Here is a 25,367-nt window from a genome sequence, read left to right as displayed (position 1 = left end):
CCCACTTATGAGTCAGTTTTTAAAACACTTTCATTTTCTACACTCTAGCTGGGATGTTTTAACCCATTGGATCAAATATAAATATGTTCTGGGTTAATTTAACCCAAAGGCTGGATTTGTCCTTTTTGACCCAGCACTGGATTAAAAATTTCCCAGCAATTTTTACAGCTTTATTTTTATATTTATTTATTTAATTTGTGTTAGTCTGTCTATCTGTCTCTATAAATATGAACGTTTATTGACTGACTGACTGACTGACTGACTGACTGACTGACTGACTGACAGACAGACAGACAGACAGACAGACAGACAGACAGACAGACAGAAAGAAAGAAAGACATACAAACAAACAAACGATAGATAGATAGATAGATAGATAGATAGATAGATAGATAGATAGATAGATAGATAGATAGATAGATAGATAGATAGATAGATAGATAGATAGATAGATAGATAGATGAGACTTTTATTATGTATATTATGGTGACGTCATGTTGGCGCCGGAAAAAGAATTGTAAACAGTGGGGGGGCGGGGCTTTATCGCTTTTTGAGCCTCATCGCAATCACCGTTGTTTGAAGAATTTCAACATTACTTGTAAAAGCAGAAAATAAAGAGCGGAACTTTATGAAATCGATATCATAAGTAACGCGGACTCAACATTTCCAATCGGTTGTTTTCATTACGGGAGGAGGACGCTTAAACAGTGAAGATCGCAGAGAGGTAAAATTTTGTCTGTTTTGCACTTTGGGAGTCGCCAGTTCGCCAAAATTTTTGCAGTTCTAGCAGATGAGCCGGGGGTGGTTTTATTATCTTTACCCGATAACGTTGCATTGCTTCTTCGCATATGCATTTAAGAATTAATCTTTGTGCAATTATTTGTTTTGTCTAGTGTGCATTTCATTCGTTGATTTGCGAATATTGCAGCATTAACGTTACCTGGATTATTTATCTATCCCACGCAGCTGACAGTTGACTTACTGCACTTTGTGCATTACATATAAAATCTATTTTCTAAGACTATCTGATAATGCAACGCTATATATAAAGCACTGTTAAGATTTATTATAACATTTCCCAGACTCTCTAACAAGCTTAACTATACAAAAGTATTCAAACTACTTTACCTAATGCATATTTTGTATTATTAAACGGATAAACACAGTCTGTTATAAATCGTTTATTTATGCATATTTTCTCTGGTTTTCAGTTACAAAGTTTGATTGACTGGTCGTCCATCCAGTGAGCATGGAGGCAGGAGAAGACCAGACCAACTCCAGCTCAGCCAATAGCAGCACTGCGTCGGGGGGAAACTCCCGCCCTCCTCAGATAGCTCAAATGTCTCTTTATGAAAGGCAAGCTGTGCAGGTGAGTCACAAAGCCACTGCAAATTCCACTTAGAGCCTTTCTGAAGTGTAATTTAATACACTTATTCACGTCAGGGCTTTTGAGAACTTAGTAGTCTGTGTTTGTACATGTGTCCACAGGCACTGCAGGCGCTACAGAGGCAGCCCAATGCAGCTCAGTACTTCCAGCAGCTGATGCTGCAGCAACAGATCAACAGCGCTCAACTCCACAACCTGGCTGCTGTGCAACAGGTCAGATTCAGTCAGTCGACTCCAAACTAATCACAAATGAGCACCACAAAAACGTGATTTTAGTCAGGCTGTAAAAATTATATCAGATATATGAGATCAGATAACCGATGACAGACAATAATAGCCTGCAGATAGATTTTGGCTCCATCGCATAAGTCTATTGGAATATGAAATAAAGGCTGATGTGTTTAGTAAAGCATTAAAGGTGCCGTAGAATGGAAAACTGTAGGGATGTCCCGATCAGGGTTTTTTGCCCTCGAGTCCGAGTCATTTGATTTTCAGTATCTGCCGATACCGAGTCCCGATCCGATACTTCTATAATACATAAAAAAAAGAATAAATAAGAGCGAAAAAACAGATTCAGGATGTTCCTTATGTCATGCCGCGTTCATTGCTGTTTCTGTGTGGAGTCAAAATGGTCTAACACTGTTCCAGTGCATAACTATTGATGTGTTAAAAAATAATATATGTTCAGGGGTTAAATTGGGGTTTGTTTTGTGGGGATGCTCTGTTAGGAGGGAGGGTTTGAGGGGTAACATGTTTTATCCTGATGACAGCAAAGCCACTGGTGTGTTTCAATGACATTTTGCAACTCTGATAGGATTTTATAACTTTCAGCTTTAAAGCTGTACCACAGGTTGACCCAAACTTTAAAACCTGAACTTTAAATTATGCAAATATATGAGTCTGACACCCTATATGAATTTGTTGCACATGTCATCATGCAATATTGATCAAACTTTGAAGGAAGTTATAAGACTCAACCTTCTTGACTAATTCTAGGCATAAGATAGACTACCCAGAAAAACTCAATTAACAAGAAAAACAACATACTGATTCAGCAATAGGCTATGCCTTATAAATTAGCCATAGAGAATCCCTAAGCTGGTCAGCAGTTAGTTAAACAATCACTAGTTAGGTCATAATTGATTTGTATTATCAATATACACTATTTTATTAAACTATGCAATAAGTTGTATCCAGTTATATAGTTAACATATTGTAATAAGATTACTGACATGGCTATACTTACTTTAATACTTTGTTTCTAGACTTCTATTAAGTTTTTTCGATGTGTGCACTTCTCTCTATCTCTCATCTTTACAATGTGTAATGTGATCCTCCTGTGCGAATTCGCGTTCTTGAGGTTCTGAGTGAGACACGGAGCTGCGTACTGATGTAGATTAACTGAGCACATAGTGACAAAAACGATCGACGGGTCGTTTAAATGAGCGGTAAAAAGCCTATGAATGAAAACATGTCATTATTCGCGTCAGTTCACACGCACCAGCGCAGCGCGTACACTGGTGCGGAGCAGAGCAAGACCTTCCGTATGTGTGCTGGGGCTTAGCCCCGGACGGTCCTGGCCCAATTTAAACCCTGCATAATGTATCTGAGTCCTGATCGGAAGGTAACGTCCGATTCCGATCGGGGCCGATTTCCGATCACGTGATCGGATCGGGACATCCCTAGAAAACTGTATTTAAATGATGAATAATAAGAGTTTTGTACATGGTAATGACATATCGTGAGCCTCAAACACCATTGTTTCCTCATTCTAATGTAAACCTTTATGTTAGTTAATGCTATATGCTAGGGTTTAGGCGAAAGTTCTACTAGACGTTACAGTACGTTTTGCTGGTCCATACTAAAAAAACAAACTTACCGCTTAGAAACGTCCATTTTCAATCTCCAAATAATCTTTTCTGTATCTGTAATCTGTAAGTCTGTATCTACGTCTAGTACAGGCTCAAACAGAAGGTCTGTTTACACACACACAGAGCTACTGAACTAAACTGCTCTGAGAAACAGCCAATCAGAGCAAAGCTCAACATTATTATTCATGACCCTTTCAAATAAGCTAATAATAGACCATTTCATTCTAAGGGGAAATCCTAGGGTTGTAAATGGACATGTAAAAACGTTTCTGGATCATTTTTGCTTTTAATAAAGCCACATACCATCTATGTAGACTTCAGAGAACAATTTAACATTATATTAAAGTATTCTTTGGCACCTTTAAATTACTTAGTTAATTAACCATATATTATATTATATGTACATTTACATAATCTATTGAGGTTTACCAGTTTCAATAGAATATAAATTGACCATGAAATATATATACATCATCAGTAATATTTTGTGCGAAAATAAAATATTATTCTTATCGTCTAGCCTTTCCACATCTATGAAGTGCAGTTCACTTTATGCTTGATTTGCTGCTAGATTTTTGTTTAGCATTTCACCATTAGACTTACAATTAGTTTTTTGTTATTTTCAGGCAACTCTTGCAGCCAGTCGTCAATCCAGCTCTCCCAGTAACAGTGTCTCTCAAGCTACAAGCTCAGCTCAATGCACAGTGAGTCTCTTTCTTCAAAACTGTGAAAACATTTGACACGACACATTGTCCAAAAATGCAGATGTATACACAAACCTTTAAAGAATAGCACATACATACAGATTGGAAAAACATGTCCTAACATTAGACAGACTGACAAGCATGATTGCAGAATCTATTGCTGTGGAAAAGGCCAATGATGGGCTTAGATGCAATGTTACCAAGTCTGCGAAATCCCAGCTGAAGTCATTTTTGGTGATCTACTGTTTTTCATATAAAATAATGTAAAGGACATTCTGTGAAAATATCTTTAATATTGACTGAGTAAGGCCATGTTAAAGATTGAAATGAATGTGAAATCAGTGATTGAAATCAAACTTAAATCTTATTAGATTGAAACATTAGCCTGAATTTCACAGACAGGGTCAAAAATGATTTGGAAATGGATTAAAGATTCTAATATTAACAGGCTTAGTTTAAATTTCCAGTGTGTCACTGGGTTTAATGACTATTGATAATATAAATTTTTTTTAATGTTTTAAAAATTATAGCGGTTGCAATGTTACTTTCTTTTAGGTCAACTTAAGTACTACCTCTGGGGGAGGGACCATGACAAACCCCCGTCCAATGGGACCTGCCACTTCTGCAACATCATCAGCCCTTAACCAGTCAGTGTTGCTGAGTGGAAACTCGGGCGGACAGGGTCAGATGTACCTCAGAGTAAGTGTCCTGTCATAGTGCACATAAATCTAAAGCTGTGTCCCAAATGACATACTATACCTTATGCACTTAAACAATGCACTATGTGCTTAATTTAAAACCTTCATACTTTGTGCATGGTATGGTAAGGAGAGATAAGTTTTATGATTTGGTGAACTGTTAGCTGTTGAAACACAAGAAAATGTTTATGTAACGTTTATCCAAGCTTGCACTTTTTCTGCGGTTGTAATTTTACATGGGTTTCCACCCACAGGTAAACCGTTCCCTTAGGGCACCTCTTACCCCTCAGCTTATTTTTATGCCTGGCGGTACGGCAACAGCTGCTGTGGCAGCGGTTGCCCAACCGCAGCCTCAACAGCAACAACAGGAAGCAACTCCCACATCCTCAAGTAACCAGTCAGACAATGATCAGGTGACGCTCGGCCTTCTAAATTATATTTTTCAGCTTTTGTACTGTGTCCTCATACTTGGTTTCTGCTTTTGTTGGTTTCTTCTGAACCTGGTGTCAAACTTTTTTGTGATTTGGTCAGCTCTGCAGGAATATAGCACAAGAGCACTTTGGGCGCCCTAAAATAAGAGGTCTTCTCGGGTCCAAAGAATTGAACCCGACCCGAAATGACCCTAATCACTTTTTACCCGACGTACATAAATAATGTTTTTTTTTAAACAAAGAACCGACCCTGGAAAAATCTGGGGAAATTAGCAATCAATTTGGGCCAATGCTCCATTTATTTTCCTTTTTTATCTGACGACGACACCAAGGTAACCGCTAAAATGTACATTTAAAATTGATTGACCGGTCTGGCGCTCTTGGCAAATAGAGAAGGGGTTGGGAAAAGGACGTTGACGCACACATGCAAGATAGTTGGCGTCGTTTAGGGTTTATTTGGCCAAAACGCATTCATTTTAAATGACCTGAGACTCGCTATTATTATACCCAACCCATGTCCGAGGAACACGTGAAACTTTTAAACTTGAACCCGCTCAGGTTTTCAGATATAAGTGGACCCGTGAATACTTGTACCCTGAATCCGGCTTGTGGTCATTTCCCGATCCCTTCTCCTCATCACTTCCTGTGTTTTTCTACCATCCTGTCAAAATACATAATCGTGTTTGTATACGTTTCTTTCTCCCACATCTTTTTCACTTTTTTTCCTTGTCTGTCTCTCTTTCAGGTACAGAACTTAGCAATGCGTTGCGTCTCCACTCCAAGGGTGGCAACTGGCAAGACAGAGTTTGCAGACAGGAAGGAGACAGGTGGTGAGCATATACATTATACATTTCTTTTTCTATAGATCTCTTTGTGAATGTATGTGTGTAGTGTTGTTACTTCATAATGCTTTAAATGTAAAATGAACCCAATTTCTATGTCTTTAAAGGATCATTCCCACAGACACAGCAGCAGCAGTTTGGTCAATCAGCCCAGCAGGTCCAACCCCAGGCTCAACCGCTCTCCAACACCAAACTGCCCAACTACTCCAACTCCACCAACCCCAGCATTTCTGGCCTTAACATGAAGGGCACCAACCAATCATCTGTCACACCACAGCAAGCGGGAGGTTCGTCCAACCCTCCTTCATCATCCCCTTCCCCGTCGCTCCCCCTCTCTCAGCTGATCCTCTCTCAGTCTGGATTGTGCCAGGCTCGAGGTGTTCCTGGTGCGGCGGCCACTGTTACCCACATACTGGTGCCCACCTCAAATGTTCCCACCTCTTCTCAAGGTTACACAGTGACAGCCAAATCAAACATGGCTGCCCAAACATTAGTGGTGCAGCCTCTCCAGCAGACAGGGGCTAATCTGACTACAGACAAACTGGGTCATGGAACGGGACATGTGCCCATTCAGCCTAAAGCAGCTCAGGGGCACCGTCTGCCAGTCCAGATGTCCCCTCGCCACCCGCCTCCCATCCTTCCGGCACCACCCAACAACAACACTGGCACGGGCGGCCTTCACCCACCCCATGTCCCAGTTCAGCTGGTGGGAGCTAGGCAGAGCACACTAGGAAATTCCCAGGCTTTAGCAGTTGCTCAGGCTCGGCCCTGTTGCTCCCAGCAGGACACGACAGCCAACTCCAGTAGCAATGTAGTTACTATGGTGACCGCAGTGGAAGCAGGAGGAGCTGGCATGTGCCTTAAAGCAGCCCAAAGTGCCCTCCCAGCGTCTCAGTTGCAGACCAATCAGAGCACAGGATTGAATCAGGGTAATCCTGCTTCAGTCTCAAACTCAATGGATGGACAGAATAACTCTGGAGATGCTGTGTTTGTTCAGTCTGTACCAACTCAGGTTAGTAGATAACCGATCTGTCCACCTAGAGTGTACTGGAATTTATTCTGTAACTCAAGGAAATCATGAGCTCTTTATTTTCTCATAGACAAAACAAGTCATTGGTCCCTTAAAACGGAAATCGGAATCAGATGCAACCCATGATATGGCAGCGGAGACCATCAATGCAATTCAGTCCCTCCAAGACTCCGCCCCTCCCCTCTCGCCAGCTCCTTTGCTAGACACGGGTGAGCAGCAGAACTGCCTCTATTGCACCTAAACTTTCTCTTTTCAACAATTTATTTCTCATTCTTTCTTATTAAGTTCCAGAGATGGCATTTCCCACTCCTCCAACTCTCTCTCTTTCTCTTCCTCGTGGAGGAGGGCAGGGCGATCGAGCACCTCTCCCACAGGCTGTGGTCAAACCTCAAGTTCTCACTCACCTCATTGAAGGTTTTGTGATCCAGGAGGGAGCAGAACCTTTCCCTGTGAGTTTTCTTCTAGTGTCCACTACCTGATTCTCTTCTGTAACCATTTCTAACAAAGAAAATGAATTATTTAACACCTTTTTTGTGTATCGCACGTGGGTGTGACAGTTTAATAGTTTTCCTTGTGATTGACAGGTGACTGGTCCAGTAAAAGAGCAAGCAGAAGGAGTTCTTCCTGTTGCTATTCCACCCATCCTACATCCAGTGAACCGCAACTCTGAATGTAAGTTATGGTTGATGAGTAACAATTTTCAACAATTGAAACTTAAAGGGACACTCCACTTTTTTGAAAATATCTTCATTTTTTAGCTCCCCTAGAGTTAGACATTTGATTTTTACCTTTTGGAAATCCATTCAGCTGATCTCTGGGTCTGGCGGCATCACTTTTAGCATAGCTTAGCATAATCCATTGAATCTGATTAGACCTTTAGCTTCATGCTAAAAATAACCAAAGAGTTTGAATATTTTTCTTATTTAAAACTTGACTCTTCTGTAGTTACATCGTGTACTAAGACCGACAGAAAATTAAAAGTTGCGATTTTCTAGGACGATATGACTAGGACAATATGCTTTAATGGAAGGGGACTATTTTCGGGAAGTGTGGAATATCACTACGCCTGCTGCAGCCATGTTACATCAGCAAAGTCCTTGATTTTTACGCCAGTTTAAGAGTATAGTTCCTAGCCAAATCTGCATAGAAAATCACAACTTTTAATTTTCTGTTGGCCTTAGTACACAATGTAACTACAGAAGAGTCAAGTTTTAAATACAGTAGGAAAAGTATCAAAGCTCTTTGGTCATTTTTGAGCGCGATGCTAATGGTTTAATCAGATTCAATGGATTATGCTAAGCTATGCTAAAAGTGGTAGCGCTAGATCCGGAGATCAGCTGAATGGATTCCAAAACGATAAAAATCAACTGTTTAACTCTAGGGGAGCTGGAAAATGAGCATATTTTCAGAAAAAGTGGAGTGTCCTTTAATATGATCTTTTTCCTGAACGTTTGTGTCTTCACCCTACGTTGTTTTCTGTATCTTTTGACAGTGTTAAAGTGTGAATACTGTCTGAGATTTGCACCAGTCAGCCAATTCAGACGATCCAAACGCTTCTGTTCCAAACTCTGTGCTAAGAGGTATTTACCAAGTTATCCATGTGTTAATGGTTTTATTCACCTGCATAGTCTCTACATAGGCAGACATTTGACTTTTGTGTTGTGTATTATTTTATTATTGACTTCTGGACGTAAGGTACAATGTCAGCTGCAGTAACCACTACCGCATTAGTAGGGGCATTGGTGGTGAAGAACGACCACCAGGGGTCTCCACTGTCCAAGATGTCATTAGACGCAGAGGTCCTCGCAGAAGCAGCTCTGAAATCGCCTGCGCTAAAATTGCAGGCAGGCATTTAGCTGTAAAGGTCAGTTTGGATGATAAATGAATAATCTCATATGTAAACTCAACTAACTGTTTTCTTCCTCTTGGTTTAATTTTAAATATTTACATTTTTGTCCGTGGCTTGTCATTTCTCTTTTTCAGTGCCGTTCCGAATCCAGTCGTTCTGAAGACGTCTCCAGCTTCGATGGGGAGGAAGACGAAGACTTCTTGTCATTCTCTCCCAGCTCACCCTTCTCGTACCCAAGACCGGCACACTGTGGCCCTCAGCTGGATGATCCCGCACCAGGTGGCCTTCAGGTGGATGGGAATCACTTCCTGTCTGGCAACCCTTCTCAATGGAGTGTGGAGGAAGTGTGTCGGTTTATTTCTTCTCTTCAAGGTAGGTGTTCTGGTGCTTCATGTTATTAGATTTGTGTGAACATTACATCCTTTTTGCACACATTATGTTCTTATTTATTCATTAATGCACTCTTCTACTGTGATATCTTGTTAGGTTGTGAGGACCTTGCAGCTCAGTTCCTGTCTCAGGAGATTGATGGACAGGCACTGCTGCTATTAAAAGAAGAGCATCTCATGTCCACCATGAACATCAAACTTGGCCCCGCCCTCAAAATCTGTGCTTCTATCAACAGTTTGAGAGACTGAACAATGTGAGATGCAGGATAGGAGCTTTATTTTTCATCACCAGCTGGAGGAGTAGAGGGAGATTTAAAGCTGTTAGGAATGATGGCTGACAAGAGGGATTAATACACAAGAATGAAGAAGAAATGGAAAAGGTGACATCTAAACCGATTAGCAAGAGAGACTGAAGAGATAACAAGCGATGCCTTATTAAAAGCTAGACGATTTACAAACAAATCATTTACTGTAGTATTCATCTTTAGATTTGAAAGACTGGGCTAGTAATAGTATTATTTTGAATCATTGTTTTGTATGATACTAGATTTGCTACAGTAGTTCTCATTTTAAAGGGATAGTTTACTAAAAAAGAAAAAAAATCTATCATCATTTACTCACCGTTGTGAACGCCTTCCTTTTCCATAAAATAACGTGAAAGTCACCAGATAACAGATGGTAATATCTAAAATATCTTATTTTGCTCTCAAAAAATTGCAAGAAAGAAGTCATGATAGTTTCAAAAATATGAAAGTAGGATAAATGATGAACATGATTTTCACTATCGCTGTACAATTGTCATGTTTTTATACACCGTCACGTATAGCCTTCAGGAAATTATCCTAAAATAAAAAGATTAAAAATGATAAAAATAACAGGATGATGTTGGGGATGATAAGCTTAATGCAGCCCTCACAGTAGGCTTTGAATGTTCTACAATTTTTATATTTTTTCACATAGTTTTGAATAAATATGCGATCTTTTGAATAGGCAATTGTAAATGTGTTATCCTAAAGTCATGTTTGTGTTTGTCAGTTACATTAAACAATTGTAATCAAAGTGATGGTGAGATTACAGACGGTGATCAATGTTACACTTTAGTTCATTTGACTATTAGAGTTAAAGATGTGAATAAGTTGCCTTTCTCACAGCGACAGTAGTAATGACTGTATTAGATTTTTGCCTTTGACAGCTGTCTGTTTCTTCATGGCTTTCTTTTCTCCTATGTGAACAAAGACAATTAAGCATTTACATTATGTGAACTGTAATGTATTTCATCTTGTCCTCTGGAGGCTTTAAAGGGATAGTTCACCCAAAAATGAAAATTCTGTCATCATTTACTCACTGTCATGTTGTTACAAACCTGTACCAAACCGTTTGTGGACCCCATTTACTTCCATAGTATAATTTTTTCCTACTATGGAAGTGAATGGGGTCCACGAATGGTTCAGTTACAAACCTTTCTCAAAATATCTACCTTTGTGTTCATCAGAACAAAGAAATTTATGTGGGTTTGTAACATCACGAGAGTGAGTAAATGATGACATTTTTGAGTGAACTATCCCTTTAAGTTGACTCCAAAAAACCTGTTTTACTAATATGCCCATCAGCACTTGGACTGCCAGACTGTACCAAAAAAAAAACACAATCAGATATTCCCATGCACTAAAATATCAGTCATGCAGTCACCATGGAAACAATGATACCATTGCAGTTATTAGTGCCACTGTCCTTGTTTCTGCTTTACCTGATTTACTGCCATTGAAATCTGTGAACTGAGAGATCATTTCACTACACAGGGTTGGATTTGTTCAGATAACTGACCTTGGAAAATCTTCTATCGTAGATGATTGTAGGAACTGTTAATTTCTATTAAAAAGTAGCATCTTTATTTTTGGATACGGTTCATATGGTAGATGACAATTAGTCTCTCAACTTGAGAGCTTTGTATGGTGAAAAAGTTAGCGTGAATGTTTATGACAGCGAGTACTTAAAAAGGCGGTGTGCTATACCTACGGTTGAGTTGCTTTGTATGCATAAATATTAATAAAGGAAGGTGCGGTTAAATTGCAATCCAATATTTACTTTTTCGCTGCCCAAAGTGGCCTGGTGCAGAGCTCATTGTGAAAAAAATAAATTGTTGTCACTAGTGCAATTTACTAAAACCTGGTCATTTTACAGTTGTAAGAACTGGAAACAGGGTTTGTGAGTCTTGTACACGTTCTTGTATTTAAAAAAAATGCTCCACATCAATAGAAACAGTGTTAATGTTTTTTATATACAAGTAAATCACCATATGTGACCCTGCATATGAAAACAGTTATTTACATAAAATCATCCTACATAATGTAAACATTCTGTGAAATATAACCTTGGCAGGCAGGGTCACATATATAACTGTATATGAAGTTAAAAGAAATACAGTTTAGGTTCTCATTTAGGACAAGGCCCAAGGTAAATGCTTTTAGTTTGTTCACATCCCATACGTTTACAACAATAAAGGTTTCAGGCTGTTGGCTACAGCTTATAGCTCTGTCGAGGTTAAGTCTTTCACATTTTCCTAGTTTGTTACTGGTAAACAGTGGATACATTGTCTTTAGTAAACATAACTTTAATAATCGTATCTAAGTCTCTTGTTTGTTTCCAAATATGTCATGATCTTCTGCTTACAAGGAGGGTGTGGGATGTAAGATCAGATCAGTTACCATAAATTTACTTCCTGGAACAGAGACAAACAGGTCATGGCTTCATGAATAAAAGTTAAAGGAAAATTTTGTGCAGAATTATGTAAATATGGTCAAGTTGATCAGTTATCATGAAGCATGCAAATGCACAGTTTACACAACAGACACAAAATGAGGTTTTTGTGTTGACTTCATGCATTTTGTAGATCTTTCTTTTTCTAGAAAACGGTGTAGTTGGATTCTCCGTATCCTGCCTCCTTTAGATATTGTTCAACATTGATGGGCTCAGGCACCCGGAGAACAACGCTGTCATTGGCACTTTTCTCTCCTGACTGAAGTTTACGTCTGACCTCAGCCAGTGAAGGGCGGTCTTGCTCCTTCCACTGACAGCAAGCTTTAATAATGGAGTAACTGGAGAAAAAAAAGCAGTAGAAACAATTATTTTGTTGTATTTTCGAAACAGTTTTGTTGGTTTAAAGCATAAACAATTACTAAACGTAGACCAGTACTATTGTAGACTGACAGATAGAAGGATGGACAGATTGGGAGAGGCTAAAAAATAAAGTTGATTTACAGCGAGTTTGAGCAGTTGTGTGGTTTCTTCAGGGTTTTGGCTCTTTGATGATATTGTAGAAGTTCTGTCACAGGAATTTCAGCAAAAGGAACCTCACCTGGAAGACAAAGAGAGTAAGAGAAATGATTTTTTAAGGGGAATTTACATTTATTCATTTGGCAGATGATGTTATCCAAAGGGACTTTCAGTGCATTACAAGATATACAAATCGCTTTACCACTGAGCTACAGGAACATTATTCCTGTTCCATCAACTTTTAATCATCTCAAAATATGACTCACCAAGTGTCACCATTTCATACAGCAGCAGTCCAAATGACCAACTACAAAAAGAAACATAAAAATATAATAAAGACACACAATTATGATATATCAATTTAACAATTTGTACCCAAACAATACTTACACATCGCTTTTTGGAGTGGCGGGTCTCTTGACCAATAATTCAGGAGCCTGCCACTTTTTTCTACCAAGATCTTCCCTGTGATTTGTATTTTCTGAAGTTCTTGCATACAAATCGCCGAAACCCCAGAGCTTTGCAGTAAACATACTACTGACTAATACGCTGCGAGCCTTGATGTTACAGTGGAGAAGATCTTTGTTATGGAGATAATCCTAAAGAAAAATAAGCAGAAAAAATGTCATGAATTAGCTTGATGTAAAAAACTAAATGTCACAGTAAGCCTTAATATGTAGTTAAAAACATTCTTGTAAAGTTCTGACTATCTGAAGCATTACAACTGTATACAGAAAGTTACACAATGGCAAAATATTTTATATATAAACTTTATATAAGCTAAGCTTTAGTGAAATTATCATATTGCAGCACTCACTGTCAGAAAAAATGGTTAAAAATGGTCTCAAGTAGAGCTGTGAAACCATGAATAGAGATTTATTGCATACAAAATAAAAGTTTGTGTTGCATGTGTGCAAGTAAATACATAAATACAAATACATATTTATGTAAGGGCTGTCAAAAAATTAATCGCATACAAAATAAAAGTTACTTTTTGCATAATATATATGTGAGCACGGTGTGTAATTATTTCGAGATTTATTGCATAAAAAATAAAAGTTTGTGTTGCATGTGTGTAAGTAAAAAAAAAATACAAATACATATTTATATTTATATTGGGATGTCAAAAAATGTATTGCACACAAAATAAAAGTTTGTTTTTGCATAATATATATGTGCACACTGTGTAATTATTTTGAGATTTATCGCATACAAAATAAAAGTTTGTGTTGCTTGTGCACTTATAAATAAATAAATATAAATATATTTATATTAGGGCTGTCAAAAGATTAATCGCATACAAATTAAACTTTCTTGCACAATGTATATGTGCGCACTGTGTGTAATTATTTTGTAGATATAAATACACACACATATGCATGTATGTTTTTAAGAAAAATTTACATGTATTTTGATGTATTTAGATTTTGATATATTTTATATTACATATAAATACAAAAATATATAAAAACATTTTTTTTTCTTAAAAGTATACATGTATGTGTGTACACAATACACACACAAATATATTATTCAAACACAAACCTTTATTTTGTATGCAATGAATCACAATTAATCGTTTGAAAGCCCTATCTGTCACTGGGACGATAGTACTAGTAATATGTACCATTTAGAGACAGATATGTATACATTTGTTACCAGTTTACCTTTGAGGAACTAATATGAATCTCTGAGGTTCTAATATAAACTCTTTAGGTGCAAAGTTGTACTTTTTGTGATACCACCCAAGTAGTGCTGCACAATTAATCGCATCGCAATCGCAATGTCAGCCTGTGCGATTATATGACAGCAAAATGTTGCAATTATATTAAATAAATAAATGTGTGGACTTGTTAACACAAACATTCTGATAACAGTTTGACGATTTTCCTTACTGTTTAAAAAAAGAAAGAAAAGAACAAAAAAGGCAGTGCACGTGTGGCATGCACGTGTGTGGCATGCGTTGTCACTTGTGTGTGTGCAGCGCGGAAATACCAGAGCGAAGATGGAAGCAGAGGAGATTGACAGTGATCAGGGGCCTCATTTATCAAGCGTGCGTACGAACAGAAGTGTGCGTAAAGTGTGCGTAGGAACAGTTTTACGCAAAGTGTGGAATTTATCAAATTGTACTTATACGTAGAAATGTGTGTAAATATACGCACACCTCGGAGTATGCGTACGCAGAGCATCTAGTGGTAGAATAGCGATACTACACAGGACCGTCCATCCCCAGTGTTAAAAGAACACTTTGTCTATTTATTATCCACCCCCAGGTGTTAAAAATGATTACTGTTAATAAAGTAACTGCAAATCAGTATTGAAGTTAATTAATGCAATAAGTGTCTAACCCTATGTAAGAAAGCTCCGTCAAATGCTTAAAACAGTGGCTTATCTTGCATTATTGGAAGACTTGGCAAATAATCCATTCCGCCGGGAGCGCGTTTTCAAAGATCACGCCGATGATGCTGGTTATGCGGCTGTCCAAGTTCTGTCGTTGTCTGTCCTCCTACAGTTGCACTGATTTCACGTCGGTGTGCTGTGACGCGTTTTTGTTTTTTTTTGGCTGATAATTTTATGTCAAACCACTTTTTTATTTCTAGAAGTGTTCTCATACCCAACGGAATTAAACTCACTGGTAACATGTTCCCGTACCATGCAGATTTGTTTTCTTTTGTTAGTCATTCCTCCCGTACTAAGTGAACCAAACAGATGTGAACATTAACCTCATCCACCAGTAACTCAATTTCTGTGTCTGTAAAGTTCCTCTTTTTCGCTCTCTTTGTCATTATTGCGATGAGGGAAAAAGCACAACCACGTGACTTATAACAGGAGGTGTTGTCACCATATATGGTTCATTGGAGGCGTTTCGGAATGCAAATGACCATGAACGTGCACGAGCATGGTGCTTAAGAACAAGTGGGATTTATCATCAAGGATTACTTACTGATGTGCGTACGAACCCCGTGCGCACGTTTGATAAATCCCGATTTTTTTGTACTTAGACACATTCTAAATTTCATTCGTAGGTACAAATATAGAACATTTTCTACGCACTGTTGATAAATGAGGCCCCTGGTCTCTAAAAAAAAACTATGTCTGTTGTATGGCAGTATTTTGGATTTAGGATTATTGACACTGAGCAGTTGCTACATCACGTGGCAATACAAAAACATTTCTAGTTTTACAAATACACATTTAAGCATTATCACTAAACTGTGTGTGGATTTTCCTTAAAACCCATCAAGTTGACTCATGATACCATTTATTAAAATCGCAACCGCACATCGCAATATTAGCATCAATAACCGCAATGGGAAAAATTTCCCAAATCGTGCAGCCCTACACCCAAGTGACAACTAGGGACCATTTTTGTCTGAAAATGTGGGTCAGAAAAGTGATGAAAAAGCAGAGTAAAACAATATTTTGCTTACCAGTGCAGTGGACACATGTAAGGCCATAGTGTAGATCTTTTTCTCTGTCATTTCGCAAATGCCTTCCAGTCCAACTTTATCCTGTTTGAGATGAAGTTGAATAGTTTAGTGGAAGTTTTGATGAGGAATGCTTGACATTTACTAGTTTTATCCATATCTCATGGGCCAAACCCAACCTCTGAGTATAAATGAACCTATGCTGGGATGTTTTAACCCATGGTTGGATGAAATATGCACAAACCTGACAACTAGGTTCCATTTTTCTAGAAAATCCATATTTCACCCAACAATGGGTTAAAACAACAAAACTTTTTACTATTCACAAACTACTGCAATAGAAGATCCTGAAAAAATATCTCACCTGCCTACATCTCCACAAAAATCCAAGAAGATCCCGGTGCTCCATCTCTTCCATAACAGTAATGAGAGGAGCTCGGAGGGATACAATACCCAGAAGCTCTGGTATAAAGGGGTTAGGTCCCAATTGGGAAAGGAAGGCTGCAAAGCCGAGAAAGGACTGATTTTCCTGTTTACTGGCTGAATCTGTTTAAGAATAAGAAAGATCATGAGTTAAACTGGATTTAATTATGAATACCGTACATCATAAACCACCGTCTTTTACCTTTAAGTACACGCAGCACCACATTTCTGTTCTCCATTCGAGCCCTATAGAGTGAGACAGAGTCTGACTTCAAAGAGTATGATGATGGAAGGGGAGACACCCCATTAAAATTCTCCGGCAGCCGTTGACGTGGGAGTTCTTTGGGCTTTGTGAAGGCTGAAGCTGTGGCCCCGAAGGAGCCTCTCCCATTAGGGAAGGCCACATTGACACTTAAGGAGTCAGATGTGTATTCTTCTTTAATTGTTGATGAAGGGGTGAAGGTCTTGTACGACGTGGTGTCCAGTGCTATGTGCTCACCCTCCAGAGCATTTAGACCCACAGGAGCTACGCAGACAAAACAGGTCGGATATTATGGATAAACAGTAGACACATAAAGTGGGAAAATCAAAGGTAATCAATCAAGAAAAGGAAAATTAATGAACAGGATTGTGATTAAAACAAATCTATTAAATGTCATATTTCATGAATCCATGAATAGTTTGTGTCAAAACTATGCAGCTTTGTGCAAACAGTGTCATTGTGTGGAACAAAGGCAAGCACATAATACTAATTATTTTCCATAGGCCTTTGCCAAGACACAGTGTTATTTACTAGAGATGTGATAGATGTGTTTAACACTAAAGCAAACATTTAACCTTCATTATATAGACTTTGGAACATAAAAGGTTTATAGGACATGTACACTTGTCAAAAAATGGTCGCAAGCTGTCACTGGGGCAGTACCATGTACATGTCCTTATATATACAGGGTTCCCACACCTTAGTTAACTTCAAATTCAAGGACCTTTCAAGGACTTTCCAGGTCCAATACCCTCAAATTCAAGGACTAAATGTTGGGGCACATTTCAAGTGAGAGCAAGGTTACATCGTGTTACCTTTTAAGATACATTGTTACAGTTCCCTTTCGAGGGAACTCGCGTTGCGTCACTGTGGTGACACTTTGGAGATGCATCCAGGGGTAAGTGCGTCTGAATGAATATATCAAATTCAACCAATGGTGAGGTTTAACAGCAAAGACAGGGTGACGCGGGAGCCAGGAAGTATATCGCTATCTGAAATATTGCCAAAGACGGCGTAACAGGGACGCAGGAAGTATGGCAAGGGAGACGCAGCATCTCGTTCCCTTCTCAGGGAACAACAGTTACATACGTAACCCGAAACATTTTCATGTGTCAAACACAACTATGCAAAAAAGCATTTTGGTATGAATCAACATTCGCATACAGAAGATATGGGCATTTAAAGCAAACAGTTTAGCACGTGTGCTTAAAAAGCTAAAAATGTTATGATATTATCCTACACTACACAGGGAATAATATGGATTTTTTTCGAGAAAACTTATTGCAAAAAATAGCCTAGCCATCTATGTATGTATATTTTCAAAAACTTCCCAGGGCCTTGAATTTCCCCTTCCAGATTCACAAACTTTCACAGATTTCAAGGACCCTTTGGAACCCTGTATATACCATTTAGGTACAGAGGTGTATACATTTGGTAACAATATATGTATATATGAGGTAGTGATATGCACTTTTGGTATTAATATATACAAATGTGTACTTTTTGGGTACTGCCCCAGTGACAGCTTGGGAGCTTTTTTGTGACCATTTTTGCCACGTCAAACTTTGGACAGGAAAATGTAAGCAGTGATATATAACATTATCTGATTAATAATACAAATATATTTTGAATAACTTATACTATACTCTGTACACCCTGAACATTTCTCAACTCACCATCAATGCCTTGCAAGTTTCTCCTATTCCTAGCGGATTGTTTGGAGTTCGGCTGCAAGCGATCAACTTTCTCAGGGCAAAACTTCATCAGCAGTAGAAAAACCAGTATGACCAAGAACATCATTAAAAACAGCACCGGTACGACGATCACTTCCTGTTGATACACCCGGATCTCTGCAAGAGCAGATCACAATGAATACAAGGCATGTTACCATAATGAAAATTGAATTCAAGTGAAACTTGAAAACAAATAGGTAGTGGCTATTAGTGATTGACTACTCACGACAGAATGTATCTGTATTTGCACATGCCGAATATGCAGAGCTGGTAGAAGCCATCCTGAGAAGAGACAAAATTTTGAAATAAATTGATTTTGCTATTTGCATTCCGCTTAGATATGACGTCTTGCTCTACACAAAAGTACACTTAATAAAAATAAAGGTGCTTCATGATGCCATAGAGGAACCATTTTTGGCTGAATGGTTCTTTAAAGAACCTTTAACATCTTTGGAACCTTTCTGTTTCAAGACAAGTACCTAAAATTATCCAAACCGTTTTATGTTTATTACAGGTACTTCAGTTTCCAAAAACATATGGTTAGGTGAATTGGAGATGCTTAAATGGCCCTCCCCAACGTGTGTGTGAATCAATGTGTGGATTAACTTTCGTGTAGATTAACCAGTTCTCGCCATAAATTTAGCTATAGATGCTAAAATGGCGTTAAGAATAAACAAACAAACAAACGTCTGTTGAGGATATTGTTGTAAAGGTAATTGAAGACAGCAGATTTCTGGGTCAATGTAACACAATCAGTCTTCCTATTCCTTATAACGCTCTGAGCAATTGAGACTTCAGCAGAAACATCTTACTTACCGTCACTGTCCTTTCAGGAAAAACAGAGTTGGGTTTTTAAGTCAAATAACCAGTAACAGGAGTAGGAAACAAACTGTGTAAATGTTTATATACCTAAGCAAACTGTGTGCATACATGATGGTATCTCACTGTGTTATGAAAAATGACTAAACATGCAACCTTGTGCTTTGAGTGCAATATGAGAATGTATTTGTTTTACAACAATGAACACACCCACTCCAACAGTATGGTTTCTACATGTCAGTTCAAATGTACATTTGCCATGGTTTGTGTAGATTCATGGCTATAACTGTTGTCTCTCATCAGATTAACGTTTTTGTAACTGGTGTTCTAGAAAATTAAGGGTCATATTATGCATATGTGGGATATTTAATGCCGTCTTGCTTAACTTGTCTGTCCACATTTTTCATCATCGAAAGCATGTAGGCAACACAATGACACGTCATTTACACCTGTTAATCCACATAAGCACACCGGATACATTTTAAATAATTTATTGCTTTGAAAAATACGTTTCTAATTAGCCATTGCAGTATTTGAAAGGTAATATCTAATCTGTCTTTCCTTGTATTTCTCTTCAGTTTTTTTTTTTACAATTAGCATACAATCTCAAACTCACATAAGCCTACTTCAAAACTCATGTCTTTCTATCAGCTATGTGTGTTTTTGTGTCTGTTGGCTTACCTGGTGAACACAGTGGTTGTAGTTGAATCTGAGTCTTAGATTAATCTTCTTTCAGATTTTCTTGCATGACAGAAATGATATCCCATTGTGGACTACATCTCATTTTCCTAAGTAGCGTTGTCCAGTCCTCTTTTATTAGTCTTCATTAGTGTGCTGTTCGCCTCAACTTCCTTTATAGAGAATGTCCTTATGGTTTACTGTATACTATTTCTGTTGTTAGTCTAAGTCACACCTTTGTTGCTTACTCAGTTCCACCCTCTTTACGTAAGCTCCGTCTCTAAACTTTCTGCCGTCCACACCCTCTTAAATTAGCCATGCTAAAAACTCTTTTCATACCTCCATTGGTTTTATGATGGTTGAGTCCTTCCTTATACCTTCTCCATTTTAATTAGTTTGATTTCTGTTTAACATGCTAATCTCGCCTTCTTTAATTTGATTGTTGCTGTTGTCAAGTCTTCTGTATAGAGCACTTCTAAATGCTTTGATTGTGCATTGATCCCTTTTCTTTGTTTGACATATCTGACATTTACACCTTTATCTATGTAGACTAACCAAAACCTGATAATCCAGATCCTCAAGTCTCTCCAGGATAATCTGAGACATCACAACTCCAGACTCAACTGCTGTCCATTAAACACATACAGTTAAGGGCACCATTATTAAGCTTTAATATTTGAATGAAAGCTAACTGTGAATAGTTTTAGAAAATGTTAACAGGATTCATGTGGTTTATATCTAAAATTGAAAATACTGAATGTGCTTTTACAAAAAAATTTATAGCATTTGTTAAAATATACAAAGTACAGATAAGTGGTGATCACAGCTTGGCTGTGGGCTTGGTAGGCTGAGGCCCCACCCACTTTTCCCCTAGAATAAAAAAGAAAGGAAATTATTTGACAATAAGAAGTCTGTGCAGTAATATACACCACATGGACAAAAGTATTGGGGTGCCCCTTCTAATAAAGATGTTTAGGGCGGCACAGTGACCACCCTAAACAGAGCACTTTTGTCTGACACCAAGAAGGTCCCCGGTTCTCCCTGTGACAGCATGGGTTTACTCTGGGTACTACAGTATGTGTTTCCTTTCACTGTGCAAAAACTAAACACACATTGATCTATACACTCACCTAACCTTGTGATTAACAAGTTCTTGCAAAGGAATATAGCCATAGATGCTGAAATGGCGTTAGGAAAAAAGAAACATGTTTATCTATTTCAGTTATTCCAGTCAAAACAAATATTAATGCTATACGATATCTCTGTGCTGAGATGACTTTGCCCCTTTGTACAAATCATTGATGGGTTTGGGTGAGGAGTGTTTGGCTGGGTTCAGGTCTGGTTTTTAACAGACCTGTTAAGTTCTTCCATACCAGACTGAATTAATCATATATTATTTAACCCTGCTTTGTACAGCATTGTGCTGTTGAAATAAAAAAGTGCTCCAAAACTGTTGATATAAAAGTGAAAACACATAATTCTCTAGAATATCATTATATACTATGGCATTAAGATTTGTGCTTACTGAAACTGACTTAAGTAGTTAAACCTGTTCATTAGAAGTGGGCGTCCCAAAACTTTTGCCCATAAAGTGTACATCAGGATAACTAATAAAGTATTGCAATATTCATATTTACCAATGCAGTGTGCCATGAGCTCAAATCGGTCAGAACCAAAGAAGACTTCTGGCTTTCCGTTCACATGACACACTGTCAGTGGAAACCCGAAAGCCTGTGAGAAAAGACAGAAAAACTTTATTGGTTTACATTTATCTGAAGCTTTTATATGTGACCCACTGAATCTTTACTGACAAAGACAAAAGATGCAAAGTAAAAGGCCCTGACTTTATATTCCAGTGCTTCTTTTGTGACATTCTTCAGCTTGTCTTTGACTGGTTGAGATTTGGCCAAATTAAGTAGTTCCTCCACTTCATTGCTTGAAAGGCCTGCCTTTAATCCTGCCTGTGTAGAACAGAAAGGGAAAACTATTTTGTGTTCCACAAAAGAAGAAGAGACAACATAAAAAAACAAATGAAGACAGTTTTCATATTTGGGTAAACAGGGTACCTCAGTGAGTGAGGCAGGCTGGGTAATGTCCTGATCAGTGCTCCAGATCCTTTTCCAGAGTTCCCTGGACACTTTCTCTACCAGTACATCTCCATCTTTATGTTTCTCTGCCACGGCTGTTACAAAACGCATTGCGGGCAGAGACCCTGTGATAGAAGCAGAGAGGAATCGAAAAATAAAATAAAAGAGACATTACCTACCTAAAAGGGTTTAAGTTTTAATGTAAATTTTAAAGCTTTAGAGTTAAAGGAACAGTATGTAGAATTGTGTCCAAAACTGGTATTGCAATCACAAAACGTGTGGCTAAAACTGGTACTGCAGTCACACAGCTGCTGGCCAATATACCAAACGACAACATAAACATCAGTTGAGGGCTGCAACTCCACTTTTTAAATGACAATATCCTGGCCGGACTGCTGTTGTCAGTGATATAAGTATTTGAAATGAAAATGATTTCTTAATCTCTAGTGACATTTCAGGGCCATTTAATGATTAATTGATATACATTTCTTACATACTGTTCCTTTAAAAGTAGGGATGCACCGATACCACTTTTTTGGAATACGAGTACGTACGAGTACTTGCATTTCAGTACTTGCCGATACAGATACCGAGTACTTAATAAAAAAACATGATTTAAATTTACAGGTAACAGCTTTAGTCAAATAATTTAACAAAAAAACAAAGGACTAGTTTTCCAGTTTGTTGTAAACTCTGCCTCTTTGGACAACACAAGTGGCATTAACCCCTTACACACCGCTCAAACATAAGACATTTCTCAGACCGTGGTATCGATTCCAGGTATCGGGGGACTTTTAAAGAGTACGAGTACTTTAGAAAATGTGGTATCGAGGCCGATACCCGATACCAGTATCAGTGATTTTTTTCTTTTCTTGAATACAAGATATTATGATAAATGATGGTAATTGTTGTTGGTACCCATTGACTTCCATAGTAAAAAAATAAATTCTATGGAAGTCAATGATGGGTACCATCAGCTATGTGATTTTTGGGTGAACTATTCTTTAAATATATGGGCCAGGTCCTTTACCAACTTCTCACTGCAAGTTGTATTTTGTGTACTGTGTATGTACTAAAAAAATTGAACAAATCGAGAAATCAAATGATAGAAATCAACAAATATAGTTTGCATTGTCTTATAATCATAGTAAGTAAGTCGTTTTGTAAAGAGAGACAGCGATTTAAATACCTTTCTCAAACATGACCTCAGCTGGGTTAGCAGGTGGAGACAAAGGCACTCCAAAGTACTCAGCCAGTCGATGCAGATCTGTACTCATGTACAGAAACTTATTGGGAACCATTCCAGGGGGCCGGTTACCTAATAATAAAAAATATACAATGCTTAAAGACCCATTGACGTGGCTTAAATGCTATGTTTTGTTCAGCACGTAACTTTAAGTAAAACAGAAGTTATGGTGAGACATAATGAGTGTCTCCTCCCCCTTTTAAAATACCCAAAGGCATTTAGTTTTCTTCACCGCCTGAATTCTGATGGGAAGCTGAGGTGCAGAATGACGTCATTAAAATTGTTGTTCTGTAGTAGCATGAGGAACTCTAAAGCTGTGAGGCTGCGTCCTCACCGTCGAAGGACATGACATTTGAACGAGCCTTCCTATTTGCCATAGCTCTGAAGGCTGGATCCTTTGAAGGTCACAAAGGCCCTGTCCCAAATGGTGCACTTCATGCACTGCAGGATTTTTGCATGCCTATAAAATCATTACCTTATCACACTGTGCAACATGGATTGTTTAAGCTTGGGTACGACAAGCATGTAGACTGTACGATGGTGACACAGAAGCTTCGGCGGCTGCGTCACACGTTAGCGCAACGTCACCAGCATGGGCTAGCGGTAAACAAATACCAGTACGCAGGTCGTAGCAGCAAAGACACTGTGAGTTGATCATGCTGACTTTCTGACACTGTCAAAAAACTATCGTAGGCTATCTTTGGACACAAGACTGGGAAAACGTCTGTCTTTGAACCTCTCTCACTGTTTGACATAGGACCACCGATGAAGAGCCACAATCACAGAAATCGCGACGATTGTTTCACGATGGCAATCTTTCGCCTGGGACAGCAAATAATCGTGCAGTGTATCCCGGGCTTTAAATTCCACATGCTTGCTTAGCCAACGAGTCTGTAGGGTGTCCCATCTGTCATTTTTACGCCATGAAGTGTGCTCATCAGCATCCCCTTTCCACCCTTGATGCGGTCTTCATGCTACTGCACAAGGCTTCATGCACTTTACCAACGCAGAAGTGGCTGCGAAAGAGCAAGCAGACGAATCAGACGATGAATAGGAGGAGTTCACACTGATGGGCAACTTCTCTTCCTATTTCCGACGTGACGCTTGAGTCTGTCCCAAAATACGACTCCAGTGCACCCTCGTGGACTCGCATAAAGGGTCCATAAGGTCTGCACTACATCATGTCATCAAAGTGTGGACTCTTAGGAAGTCCACAAGTCCGGAGTGTGACTTTTGGGACAGGAGGAATAACATGTGGAGGCTGCGTCCTTCTGAGGCTGCGTCCTTTGAAGGACATGGCTTTTAAATGATCCAGCCTTCGAATTGGGTCACAGCTTAAGTTTTAAATGCTTTATGCTTTTGGTGGACTTTTCTAAATGCAAATTTTTGCCTGTGTTTTGGAGCACATTAGTTATATCCTTAAGGCTAACATATTTAACTTACATTTTGAATTCATGGGGTTCTAAAGTCCTTATATTACATTTAATATACATTTATTTAATAGATCAAGTACCTTGAAAGCTCATTATTGATCACAACTGTAACGAAAACCTGTATGTAATATATAAATGTTACCTGAGCCATGCATGACTCCCCCTAAAAATGCGGGTCTTAATTTGAGGTCGATGTTCCAAACATTTTTGTAGCGACACAGTACCTGAAATAAAATTGACAGATTTGCCTCAGACCAAGCCAAGCGTTTGCAACACAACTCTGGAGTTAGATTACCAATGAATTACACACCTCAAATCCCAGCCAGGAATAAGGAGATACAACATCATAGAATAATTCAACCACTTTTCTCGACATCTGCAATAACCATAAGCACATTATAGCATTAAACAACCCATTATAGATGCAAATACATGTTATTCCCATGCATGTGCACGTTACCTTACTGTCAGTCGAGTACTTTCACAGTTGAGAGAAACTGTGTCAAAGTTGAAAGGTTGTTTGGATTGAGCGATAGATCCACGCCCTGTTTCCGATCCTCGACAGTTTATTGGTTGCGCAGATTTTTTTTATTTAATTTGAAGAGCATCCAAAATCTTCTTCGACTTCTAAGTAATATCAGTAAGATACAAGCATAGCGCCATCTATCAAGGGGGCGTGCGCAGCGCTCATTTGGTAGTTCATTGCATAGATGTATATAAAGGCTAGATGGCTCAAGGCGGAGTCAGCTGTGTCGTCACTTGGCGGCCATCTTAGGTCAGTGCTG

General features: G+C 38.6%; 3 protein-coding genes across 9 annotated transcripts; 1 reads left to right on the top strand and 2 right to left on the bottom strand.

Moving 5' to 3' along the window:
- The first annotated feature begins 538 nt into the window (after positions 1–538).
- Positions 539–10,507, top strand: phc1 (polyhomeotic homolog 1). 7 transcript variants are annotated; one of them, XM_065298306.2, is made up of 15 exons: positions 539–724; positions 1,212–1,369; positions 1,489–1,599; positions 3,884–3,961; positions 4,517–4,660; positions 4,914–5,072; positions 5,836–5,917; positions 6,040–6,944; positions 7,033–7,171; positions 7,248–7,411; positions 7,547–7,634; positions 8,455–8,542; positions 8,658–8,826; positions 8,946–9,183; positions 9,298–10,507. In XM_065298306.2, the coding sequence occupies exons 2-15, from the start codon at positions 1,250–1,252 to the stop codon at positions 9,447–9,449; spliced, it is 2,637 nt and encodes an 878-aa protein (XP_065154378.1). In that variant the 5' UTR covers positions 539–724; positions 1,212–1,249; the 3' UTR covers positions 9,450–10,507. The 7 variants fall into 7 exon arrangements, with proteins under 7 accessions (XP_065154378.1, XP_073667667.1, XP_065154380.1 ...); XM_073811566.1 differs by having other exon boundaries at positions 8,643–8,826; XM_065298308.2 differs by having other exon boundaries at positions 5,836–5,920; positions 7,254–7,411.
- A 952-nt stretch (positions 10,508–11,459) lies between these two features.
- styk1b (serine/threonine/tyrosine kinase 1b) lies at positions 11,460–20,318 on the bottom strand. The gene is made up of 10 exons (XM_065298311.2): positions 19,820–20,318; positions 18,546–18,601; positions 18,263–18,436; positions 16,527–16,850; positions 16,266–16,447; positions 15,905–15,985; positions 12,864–13,072; positions 12,740–12,780; positions 12,459–12,555; positions 11,460–12,295 (listed from the first exon to the last, which is right to left on the bottom strand). Exons 2-10 carry the CDS (start codon positions 18,598–18,600, stop codon positions 12,103–12,105), a joined length of 1,356 nt encoding a protein of 451 aa, XP_065154383.1. The 5' UTR covers position 18,601; positions 19,820–20,318; the 3' UTR covers positions 11,460–12,102.
- Positions 20,319–20,463: 145 nt separating this feature from the next.
- On the bottom strand, positions 20,464–25,181 carry gstk1 (glutathione S-transferase kappa 1). Its single transcript, XM_065298312.2, has 8 exons — positions 25,043–25,181; positions 24,893–24,958; positions 24,725–24,806; positions 23,093–23,221; positions 21,883–22,028; positions 21,661–21,777; positions 21,454–21,547; positions 20,464–20,686 (listed from the first exon to the last, which is right to left on the bottom strand). Exons 2-8 carry the CDS (start codon positions 24,956–24,958, stop codon positions 20,637–20,639), a joined length of 684 nt encoding a protein of 227 aa, XP_065154384.1. The 5' UTR covers positions 25,043–25,181; the 3' UTR covers positions 20,464–20,636.
- Between the last annotated feature and the right edge of the window lie 186 nt (positions 25,182–25,367).

Source organism: Paramisgurnus dabryanus, chromosome 13, assembly GCF_030506205.2.
Source record: "Paramisgurnus dabryanus chromosome 13, PD_genome_1.1, whole genome shotgun sequence".
Taxonomy (NCBI): domain Eukaryota; kingdom Metazoa; phylum Chordata; class Actinopteri; order Cypriniformes; family Cobitidae; genus Paramisgurnus; species Paramisgurnus dabryanus.
This window is presented reverse-complemented; position numbering and strand designations above follow the sequence as displayed.